The sequence below is a fragment of the Mastigoproctus giganteus genome, chromosome 6, assembly GCF_048544385.1.
Source record: "Mastigoproctus giganteus isolate SK-2022 chromosome 6, ASM4854438v1, whole genome shotgun sequence".
Classification (NCBI taxonomy): Eukaryota; Metazoa; Arthropoda; class Arachnida; order Uropygi; family Thelyphonidae; genus Mastigoproctus; species Mastigoproctus giganteus.
This window is the reverse complement of record NC_143580.1, coordinates 195,226,886-195,239,211: the sequence shown is the minus strand read 5'-3', so window position 1 is coordinate 195,239,211 and position 12,326 is coordinate 195,226,886. Positions and strand designations below refer to the sequence as shown.

Here is a 12,326-nt window from a genome sequence, read left to right as displayed (position 1 = left end):
AACAAGAGGAAGAATCCCATGCATTGAGCTTGCTCAATCCATTCAAAGCCTTAAACACCTCAATCAGATCACCTCACAGGTGCCTAGTCTCCAGATGCTGCAATTTGCAGAACTGAAGCCGTTCTTGGTAAGAGCACTGCTCACAAATCTCATTGCCCTTCTCCATACTCATTCCACCAGTTCCACATTGTTCCTAAAATGAGGCCTTCAGAGCTGTATGCAGTACTTAACATGTGGCCTGCCTTATACAATTGTATAATCACCTCCTTATCCCTTCTAACAAAATTCCTGTATATCATTGACAGAATCCCATGAGCTGTCCTGGCAGCCTGTCTGCATCGCTCAGAGAACTTTTTTGCCACATTATTTTGCAGGTCTTTTTCATTTTCTACTTCTAGTAGCACACAGTTAGTACTTTACTCTGGGGTTACTGCTACCCATATGCAGTATTTTACATTTATCAGTGTTAAACTTCAATTGATATTTCTTAACTTTTGCCTAACTTTTCTAGATCGTTTTAGTAGCATACTGCCATTAACCACTCTGCCATCCTTTGTATCATTTGAAAACTTGGACATTAAGCCTGATATGCCTTCATCAATGTCATTGATAAATATAGAATAAAACAATGGGTTCAATGCCAAACCCTGGGGGAATCCACTAATAACATTAGTCCATGAAGAGTAGTGGCCATTAATTACCATTCACTGTCTTCTACCACTCAACCATCCCTTTATCTATAGCAGAAATTTGCCCTTAATGCTGTACTACTCCAGTTTGTACAGTAGCTTTTAATATATAAAAATTATTTTTTGCATCCAGTTCCTTTGTGACCACATTGTAGTAGCTAATCAGATTGGTCAAACAAAATTTTCCCTTAACAAACCCATTTTGTGTTTGAAGTATAGTTGCATCCGTGCAATTATACTTCAACTAGAAGATGATCCTGCATTACTTCTTTTACTAGTGACTTTTTTTACCTGAAATAGAAGTTAAACTGAACATGGTTTTCATTTAAAAATACACTCTCCTCCAACATGAATTAGGACACTAAAACGTTTTATATTGAATAAAACCCCAGAATGTTACTGATGTTAGTAATACCTACAAATTTATGACATTAGCCAAAAGGTTGATAGGGTTGGGTGAGGTGGTGTGGGAACGACTTCCTACAAGTTTTTGGTACAGAGAGACTGGAATTGTGCTCCACTCCTCCAATAAATTGTTTACTAGTTTTCTGCTGTAACTCGGAGAATGTCTTCTTTTTTGTTTTCATTTGGTGTTCCAAAACATCCCTAAAGTTTAATACATGTCTGGACTCTGTACAGAATACAGGATTTCCACATTATTCTTCTGAAACCATTTTTTACTTATCATGTTTGTGATGTTTTGCTGATACAAATATGGCCCTCCTCTCTAAGGCCTCCAAGTGAAAAACAAGTTGGTGACTGTCTTTCAACTGTGAATAGCATACTCGCCATTTTATAAATTTTGAGAAAAGACTTTAAAGGCAAATATTTCTTAAAAAGCTTTTCATCTAGTGTTAATATATGCAAAACATTCTTTGCTACTTTTCCTTGCATTCTTAGCCAGTCACCTCTCTCTTTAGTGACTTGATTGCAGAATAGTTTTTACTTACTGTAGGTTTCTGTTCCCTCTTCCCCAATAAGTTGTAATCTCACCATGCATTTTTATTCTCTGCCACTAGTCTCATCAGTTTATCAGACATCCATTAATGTCTAAACCTCAAGCAATATTTATTTGATGTAAAAAGCCTAGTAGCTTCTATGATTAGTTTTCCAAAAGTTTCCCATTTAGAATTTGCAACATTATCAGTTGGTCCCTTTGAAAAAAAAATTTAAAAACTGTGTAAGACCTGTGTATCTTTACAAAAGCAAAATCTCTTCCCTTTACCCTTGATTGTAGCTATTTTTAATCAATCCCATATCAACCTGTGGTTCATTTACCTGGAGACTCTTAATGCATGAAGAGTGATTGCTGATTATCAAATCACAAGTATTGCTTTCTTTTGTTGCCTCTCTAATATGCTACTCTAGAAAACAGTCATCCATTAAATCCTGGAAAGTTCTGCTACTGTGCCACAATTTCCAGCCAAAATGTGGAAAGCAAAAATCCCAGATATATAGGTTAGTGTCATTTATGAGTGGGACCATGTTTCTGATAACTCTGTCTATATTTCATGGCTTAACCAATACTTCAAATTCATCAATTTTATTTGCTATACTGCTTTATGTATAAACAGTATGTTTTTATTGTGATTTATATAATGCATTAGCATCCAAGGCCATATTGCACTGCAAGTATTGAGTATGCCTGTTTTTGCTATTAGGAACCCTAACACAGGCCATATATTTTGTTGTCCCGTGAGGGCCTTGTAATCCCCGCACTTTGTTTTTCAGTGCTGCATGTCCCAATAGAAGCAGTACAAGAATCAATTTCACCTCTGCTTGCAGCTGCCATTAAACTATTAGTCTGTGTAACCCACAAAGTAGCAGTTTTTTGGGTGAGTTGATCAGCTGTAATTAGGCGAGCTACTGTCGTTTGCAAATATTCTTGCACCCCTTCGACTTAAGTGTGTCCCATTCCTGTAAAAGTAGTCTCTCCAGGGCCAAACTGATTGACAAAACTCTTTAACATCTTCAAAGAGGTTAAACTCTTTAACATCTTCAAAGAGGTTAAACTCTTTACGACAACCAAGGATTGGAGATCTGCACTTCTACTTCCTTGCGCTCATTTTAAAATCTGTTTAAAATATTTTCACCCCATTCTCCACCTTAGTTCTTTTTAATGCACCTTCCAACCTAAATTTAACCACCATCTACCAATAAATTTATTTCAGATTTATACAAGGTGAATACCGTTTTTTAAGCACTTGCTATTCATTTTTAGTTATAAAAGTTAATTCATGTACATAAACTAACATCAACACAAGCAAAAAACAAATAAACCTGTGTTGCCCTATTCGTAAGCAAAAGCCAAGCATTACTGAAAATCATTCAATCGGTGTGCCAATACTGAGTAGTACTTACCGTATTTCCCCATGTATAAGACACCTTAATTTTGGGGCCCGAAATTTGAAAAAAAAAATGTATTACATAAAGTTATTGAACTCAAGTTTTATTCATCATAAAATTCATACAACTCATCACTGTCTTCATATATTGCCTCGTCCTCAGTTCCACCTATGGCATTTGAAATGCCACACTTCTTAAATGACTTGACAATGATCTCAATCTTGATATTATCCCAGGATCTTTTCACCCAAGTACAAACTTCTCGTATAGTTGGTTTCTTCACTCTTCTTGCTGGTGTCAAATTCATCCATTGGTTCCATTCATCTCTCATGTCAGCTTTGAAGGGTTTGTTAATGCTGACATCAAGTGGTTGGAGCTGGAATGTCAAGGTATGACGGCAAGTTTTGTTTTTTGCTCTGCAGCAATCTTCTTTGTATTTTTTGTTATGTGTACCCTGAACTGATCAAGCACCAATAGGGCAGGTTTGCGTAAGAGCTCACCTGGTCTCCTGCTCCAAACTTTCTCAAACCAGATCTTCATCCCATCCTGATCCATCCAACCCTTGTCATGAACATGGACAATCACTCCTCGAGGATTGTCTTCTTTTGGCATTGTTTTGCATTTGAAAATCAGCATAGGAGGCAGCTTGGTTCCGTTGGCACAACAAGCTAGAACAACTGTATAATGGCTCTTTTCATGTCCACTTGTCTTCACAGTTACAGTTTTCACCCCCTTCTTATCAACAGTTCTGTTCCTTGGGACATCAAACTGAAGGTGGACTTTGTCCATATTTGCAATCTGTCCCAACTCAAACTGATGTGTCTTCCGACATTGAATGACAAAACGATGAAATTCAAGGACCTTCTGCTCATAGCTTTCCGGCATCTTTTGAGCAAGTCTGGTGCGTTCAAGCATGCTTAGTCCATTCCGTGAACCTGAAGCACCAATTGTGTCCTCATTTGAAATCAGTAACTTCTTTTTCATCAGCAATTCTTCTTGCCTCATGCTGAACCATCTTTGTGGACACAGGAATTCCAATTGCCCTTTGCTCCTCAATCCATATCTTCAATTTCCTCTCTAAATCAGGCCATTTTACTGACTTGCCTCTAATGGCCTTCTTCTGCCGTGGCGTTTTCAGTAGGGTTTCTTCTTCCCATAGCCAGTCTCGGATTGTTTTCTCAGTTTGGAGGAGGACCAAACTTACGTTCAGCAGCACGATTTCCATTCACTTTTGTAAACTGGATCACTTTTAACTTGAATTCAGCACTGTATGAAAATCTTTTCTGAGCCATTTTTGGACAGAACGTGACAAAACGTAACCTAACAAGGTTTACGGTAACAAGTGCGAAAAAGCGGGAAATGCAAGTAAAAAAAAAAATCTACAACCACTGTATAAGATGCACCCAGTTTTTAGACCCCAAATTTTTCGAAAAAAGGTGCATCTTATACATGGGGAAATACGGTAATTTCCTGTACCTTTAAGTTTATGGCACTCATTAGCTGATTGCTTAAGAATGACCACTCACGTCCATTAACACATCACTCCTAGTGTCATTTTACACATATATGCATAAAGTCAGGAACTGTGTTAATAAGCTTCAAGATGATGCAGGTTTATACAAGTTGAACTATAAGAAATTCTCTGAAATTTAGATCTAAAAGTTGATGAAACTGAATAAAATAATGTATATATAAATATAGAAGATATTACTGCAAATAAAGAATGATTAGTTGAAATTTTTTAATGTTTTGTTGTTTTTTTTACAAAAATCATGCTCTGATATTTGGCTGTAAAGCCAAAATAGGAAAGGATTTATATACATAATTTTTCAGTTTTACAAACTTGCAAATTCCTTTAAAAAATTCACTTAGGATGGTGTGTGTGCGTGTAATCCAGAAATCCAGTCATGAAAGGGTTAAGTGCCAACATGCCATTTTAACACACCATTTTTGGTAGTTTCTTCATATGGAACCATTTTACTGTACTCTGTTACTTTTTTTGTCTGTTAGTTTGATATTAGTTATTTTATTGTAATGTGATCTTAATGATACTATGAAGTAAAACTTATAAATTGAAAAAAGTTTTATTGATTAAAATAAAAAAAGTAAATTAAAAAATTAAGCTGCTTAAAGTCATTTGTTAACAAAACACCATTATTAATCTCCTGTCTTATACCATTTATAAATAGAACCCTGGATGATGGCCTTTAGTAAAAAGAGTTTACACAAGTATTGGTTCCATACAAGAAATCGAATTTCTGTTTATGAGTGTCCTAAAGATTCAGTTGCAAATTTCAGGTAATTTAATTCTATATGGTGGTGTGTGGTGATAATAATAATAACCCACCTCCACAAAATGTACAGAGTGATCTATAATTAAGCCCATATTTTAAATACCACATTTTTCTTAAAAACAGAATGCTAATTTTTTTGAGCGAATCAGGACTCTGGCTAATTATTATCAGCCCTCGTCGTGTAATCCAATTATACGGAAAGTGGGCATTTGATCAATGAACTTCATTTTAGACTTGTGGGAAGCTGCCACTTGCATAAAATTTATTTCATTTTCATATATATTGCTCCATTACTGGAAATGGAAATATAATGGTGTAGTGTTTTGTCACAGAGGATGGATATATGGATTGGGGCCATTCCACACAAAATAGGCATTCAATTTTGGTTTTGTTTGTTTGTCATTTTTGTATCAGTTCTTGACCAATAATGGCAGTTATGCCTGTTGATAAGACAAATAACTTAATAATTTCCAGACAATTTTCAGTTCACTGTTGGTGAGCACTTTAAGTCCTTCAGAATTTCCTGAGCTACACAGTAATTTATTCCGCTCTTCCTCACAACTTAACTTATGTGGATTACTTAAAAACATGTCTCAAACATAGACAGCAGTATTCTTTCTGTGGTGGTGGTTTTTTTTATGAAAATCCCCAAGCATGAGAGGTATTAGAACCTATAGTAATTAGTATCGTGCATGGGTTGAGAAGATGAAAGAAGAGAGCGCCTCCATAGCCAGGTGGGAAGGAGCAGCAGTGCGTAGCACACGCTTCTTGATTAGACTGGGGGTTCGAGCCCATCACCACCAAATACGGAGGATGCGGAAAGGTCAGGGAATGACCACCGCATATTCCGGAGCAATATGGCCTTAGTTGCTAATGCTCCTAGAAACCAAATAACAAACAAACAAACATGAAGATACATGTTGACATTAGACTTGAATTTCTGCAGATTCTAATTTTCAGGAAATACGTATGAAAGGAGATTGTTCCAGAAAACAGAAGTTGAAGTAATAAATGAGAAAGAAAAGTTGGTTCTGTGAGTTTGAAGTTGAACAGTAAAAGGATGCTGACTGGCTGTGGCACATGTTCGGACTGGTTTGGGGGGGGGGGGAGTGTGTGAGTGGGAATTATAGAAGCCAATTCAAAAGAACAGTACCTATGGAAGAGTCTATAGGAAAAAGCATGTAGCAGAAACAGGACATCTATGAGACAGAGAGTGGATAGACTTTTTAGAGATGGGTCATTAATTAACTTAACTGCCCTCTTTTGAATGAAATCTGGAAGCCCGAGAGAGGTTTTGAGGGTGGATTTACAAGTTGTAAAACCAACTGTTTGGAAGAAAAGTAATGCTGAGAGTAAAACAGAAAACCCAGTTTTTTAGATGCAGAGGAAGCAATATTTGTGATGTGCTTATGCCAAGAGTTGATTAGAAATCAGCACAATCCCTAATAGAGCTATGTGATCTTGTCTAGAAATCTGAGTGTCGTCGAAGATAAGCATAGGAGCAGAAGAATCCTTTTTGTGAGATTAGAACTGAAATCAACAAAGTTTTCTTTGCTCCACTGGATCTTAAATCATTAATTGAATCAGTTAGGTTATTCAGGTGACATATTTTTGGATCTAAAGTGCTATATCTTCTGGTGCCATTTCTTGTTGCCACCAACTGTAAATTGCAATTAGACTCTTAAACCTGCAGCAGTTTGTGTTCTTTGATACAGTTGAAGCTCTTTATATTAATCCCCAAAGTAATGAGAAAAATAACAATTGTTATATTGATAGTTCACAAAATCAGCAAAAGAACAAAAGAGCTTGAACATTTAACGTAATTCTATTATACAGTGTAATTCAGAATATGTACTATAGCATTGATTGTATGGTGTAGTAATATTAATTTATAAATTACTCTATACAGTAATACATATATGTACATATGATGTATACACACATATATCAAGACCTAACTGTAGATGGGAATTGTTTCAAACTAAAATAGCCGAGTGGGTAAAGTACCTGCCCGGCAACCCAAAGGTCGCGGGTTCGATTCCCGCCTCGGGCTTGGATCAAAGTACTGCAAAAACCTTGGGAGGTGCAATATGGCCACAGAAGCCAATGCGCCAACAACTACCAAATCAAAAAAAAAAAAAAATCAAACTAAAATAATCTATCAAAATCCACCGTTTCAGTGGTAGAGTATCTTTCAAAAGAGAACTATGAAGACACATGATTAATTCATTTTTGTAATTACGTTGCACTTGAAAAAAATAGCATACAAGTTCTAATACTTAATGAGAGTCCTGAAACATGCAGCGCATGCATTCACTTTAGTGTAATGTTCAAGACGTTCCCCCTAAATTTAAGTGATGATGCACATCCTCGAAAATTTCTTCATTATTATTACTGTTTTTCATGATGAATAGACAAAAAAGCATGTGAAGCTTCATTTGTTATTCAATGCAACAAATCCAGCATGTTTGCAGCAGTCAGCAATCATTTTTTCGTCAATCTCGTCTCAATATGAAGCACGAATACATTGTCTGCAGCGTGTTAACTTCACATTGTGGTTTTTGCTTTCGAGACATAGCATAATTTTGTTTAATGGCATTCTTCAGCAGTGATTCATAATGGCACCCCTCATTGCCATTCACTTGGCAGTGAGGAGTGCAATTATCTACAGACAGCAAAATGTTTTTATTCTCCTTGCTCATCTTGTGATCTGATTCATTCTTTGTAGATTTTTTGATGACATTCAAGAGCTTCTAGTTTGCTCGATTCGTAGTCAGCAACACCTTCTAACCTTTAAAGCATTAAGGCTTTTCCTAATGATTATAGAGGTGTCTTTTGTGTGTCAGCCAAATTTGCTATTATGAGTGTAATTTTTTTTTTTTTTTAAGTCCAATTTCATCATTATTGAAGATGTTGTTCTGGCCATATGTCAACAAAACATTTTTTAAATGATTTTCCCTCTGTTTGTAGCTTCAGTGTCAATAGCCCCTATTGACACTGAATTAAATTTTTGGAACCATCCATCAGAATACTTAATCTTCAATACTCATCCTCTTTTTAAAAGATTTACATCTACTGGAACATTTTTTTGCATATATATCATCGTAGTCATTCCAGTAATACCTTTTCGAGATCCAGACACTTTACCTTTTGTGCTCTGATTCTGCCCATCGATTTCTCTGAGATTTCAGTTGTTTTTGATCTTTTAGAATGGTGAACAGTGTACTTTTAAGAATGCTGAACTATTTAACGACATTGGTCTTAGAATGCATGCTTTTTTATCTACAGCTCATAAAACCTTGATTTTTGTCTGAGATTGGCATATTGATAAACGTAGTCTATACATACTTTATAATGAAATGAACTTCTAGCCAGAGTTAATTTCATCACACAAGTGAGTGTAGGAAAAGCTCATTGACAATTCACAGTAAGTGATTCCTTATGGTCAACTACAAGTTCGTCATTAGCTTCAATAAATTAGTATTCTTTCATTTTGAAATGCAAATACTGTAATAAAAAAAAAAAGTAAAAAAACAAGTGGTGGAACTTTTTGAAAAATTTGCCATACTATTATAATAATAATAATAATAGGAGACTTAATTATGAATAAGCCTGTGTATTTGCATTCTAGGTAAAAATATACTTACCCGTTGCAAAGGGTTTCATAGTATGAGGCATTAAAATTGTGATATTTATGCAAACTTTCATTTGATTTTTATACAGTCTGATGCTTAATAGCATTAACAGTACATCAGTAACATAGCAATGATTAATTAGTATTAACATTAAGCAACCTCATAACACATCGAAACATATTCAGGGCTTTTTTTTTTTTTTTCTGACAAATTAGACTAGCATCTTTATTCTGTAATTTCTCATTTACTAATTTGTCTTCCAAAATTAACAATCTTTTAAAATCTTAATCAACATTTGAAATAAAATCTATTCTATTAGATAGCAATAGTTTTTTGGACTAACAACTTTATTCTGTGATTTCTCATTTATTAATTTGTCTTCCAAAATTAACCATTTTTTTAAATCTTAATTAACTTGTGCATTTGAAATAAAATCTATTCTAATAATACTTTGTTGGCCTGAACATACCCCGATTAATTCTATGTGATGAATACTTAAAGGATTTTTTTTTTCTTGTGTGTTAACTTAAAAACCTAGTATCAATAATTCTAATAACCATTTGTCTGTTTTGTAGCAGTAGAGCAAAATAACTATATCTAATTTTAAAAATTCCATTGATAAGAGATTCCATTGTAAAATTAGGTTTGAATTTTAATTTGAAGTCAGTAATGTGCCCAGTGAAATGTTGTGGTTAGTAATTAATAGATATCTTTCCTGTTATTTTTATTTTTTTATTGACTGGAGATCAAAAGTACTGATATGAAGCAAAAGCAAATTATAGAAAAGATTGCCCATACTTCTTAATATATTGTTTTTCTTAATGCTTCAAACTTTGAAAATAAGTTCTTTTTAGTATCAATACAGAACATTTTACTGAATGGTATTTTTCATCTTAGGTACTGTTTCATGAAGAGGATTTTCTGGGACTGGGAAAATGGGACAAAGTTGTTAAGTGATGATGGCCCTGAAGATGGCAATGTTCATCGGAGCACTATTGTGAAGTTTGTAGAAAATCTAAGATAAAATGCCATCAGTCATTACTGAAATTTAAGTTATTTTGGATGTGCTCAAAATTGAAATACAAAACAGAATACAGCACATCAAAGACTATTAGAGGATGCAAACATTTGTTTTTCAGTGCCCAAGCAAGATTATGTCCATTTTTGGTTTAAATATATGAAATGTACTTACATTCTATGTGAATATACTTGGTTTTAAATATTGTAATGAAAGCAAGTGCTTAAATTTTTATATTCTGTAATAATCTATAACGTGTATAAATCCAAAGTTAAATGAAACTGTTAGTTATCAGTTTTAAATAATTAACTATTTTCTCTCTTTTTCTTTTTTTAACTTTTAAATACTACAACAAAGCAACTCCCCTCCAAATGTTTGGGATTAGCTAAATATCTGTTGCATCAACCAAACTGAGACAAATTGGTAAACTGATTTAAAAAAAGGCATTTATATATGGGAAAATTCTGTGCACAATTTGTTTTGGCTTGCAATGAATACAATTCTTTATTATGTAAATATCCAAACTATCTCATCTTTTTGAATATATTTTCTTTGCATGTTTAATTTTAGTAAAAAGAGATAATTCCCCATGTTAAAATATGTTGCATGGCCTTAATCTAATGTTCCTACATAACTGTGAACATGAATATATATATACTGTGAATATATGTGTATATCACATAATTTGTATAAATTTTTCATAATGTAAAGTAATTGAAATGACATATAATCCATCCATACCATATTTTTGTTTTTTAACCATGTAAAATTCAATTCCAAAAGGGTGAAAACTATCTTCTGTTTTAGTTTACCACATTTTCATTTAATTCCTCTAAGCAAATATATGTAAAATATTTCATCTACTATTCTCAAGGAGTTTGTGTTTTTCATTGAAATATTTCAGAGTTAATATACTTTTATGCTCCACTGATTATATCAGACTACAATGGAACTCTGTAACAATATATAGTTTATACATGGTTGGCCAACCATTCTAGTGCCAAATGAATAAATGATACTCAATTTAAGTTAAAAATTTAACTGTGAAATCAATAGTAGAAATTTTGGTTCATAGCATTTTATTTCAATAGAGAAATTATTAAAGATGAACCCAGCAGTGGTGGTACCCACATTTATTTGGCTTGAACAATGCCAATATTTCATCTATTCTTAATGGATTGAAATACTTATTGTAACATATTAAGTTTAAAAAAAATTAAAACTGTGTGTTTTGCACCTTTCATTTTCAAAACAAAAAAAAAAAAATTTTCTGAAAATTACAAATATTTTAGACATAAAATAGTAATGTTTCTTAGTCTCTTCTACTTTGCAGTTTTAAAGACCATTAAGTGCAAAACATTTCAGGCACACATTTGATGCTATTAGTTACTTCCATTTTCATATTTGTTTTAAATTCAGCATCCTTCATACTATGCAAAATTTTAAATTATGTACAATTCCTTCCCATAGAGTAGCAACCATAAGGAGAGGATATAGAGTTTTACATTATCACATATATATATTCTTTGAAAACAATAAATCTTTCAAAAGCAACTAGGGTACAATGATAGATATTTAGTGAACTAGTCGGGAGGGAAAACAAGTAACCTGAATCACAGCATCATCACTCATCTGGTACCATGCCATACTACATGCAAAAGCCAAATTGTTGCAAAGATTGGTGGCAGGGTACTAGAAATTGTGCACAAGAACCTGTTCTTGTTCACAAACCATTAAAAAAAAAAAAGACAAGAAACTAGTGCAGTAAAAGTTTCACTATATTTAGGAAGGCAGGAAATTTTTAACCATTGATTGATGGGGTGTGTGTTATTTTCAAGGGGCACCTGTGAGGTATTCCACCACTACTGGGTTTAAAAAAAATATATACACACATGTATATAAGACTTAGCTTTCATGATGACAAATACAAAATAAAAAGAGAACATTGGCATTTCATATTTGATTATTTCTTGATAGTCATGAAATATATAAAGGAGCCTTTTGAAAGGTCAACTTGTGCAACAGTAATCCAATTAATGTTACGCTGCTGAGGCATTCATCATGCCAGTGATTGATGTCACTGATTTCAAAAATTTATTTTTATACTAAGACACTAGTGAGTACAGATGGAATAAATCTCTCTTCAGGAATTCTGTAACCCAGTCATAAGCTTTGATTGCACTGAAAAATCGTTTCCTGCACTTTTGTGTAAAACAAACTAGCCACAAGTTCCAGTCTGTCTTCAGAGTGGTCCAAAGAAAGGCAGTGGAACTTAAAATGTGTGTGGGGTTCAGTGTTCAAACTTCTCCCCAAAGGATACCTTGGTATCTCCTCCCAGTTTAGC

General features: G+C 33.9%; 1 protein-coding gene across 1 annotated transcript in view; it reads left to right on the top strand.

Annotated features, from left to right (window-relative positions):
* The window catches only part of Cmtr1 (Cap methyltransferase 1), a 379,789-nt gene extending 369,085 nt beyond the window's left edge, over positions 1-10,704 (top strand). The window contains exons 23-24 of the mRNA XM_090376649.1: positions 5,225-5,333; positions 9,862-10,704. Coding sequence (XP_090232775.1) covers positions 5,225-5,333; positions 9,862-9,988 — 236 coding nt within the window. The 3' untranslated portion in view covers positions 9,989-10,704. The remainder of the gene's footprint in view (positions 1-5,224; positions 5,334-9,861) is intronic.
* The last annotated feature ends 1,622 nt before the right edge of the window (positions 10,705-12,326 follow it).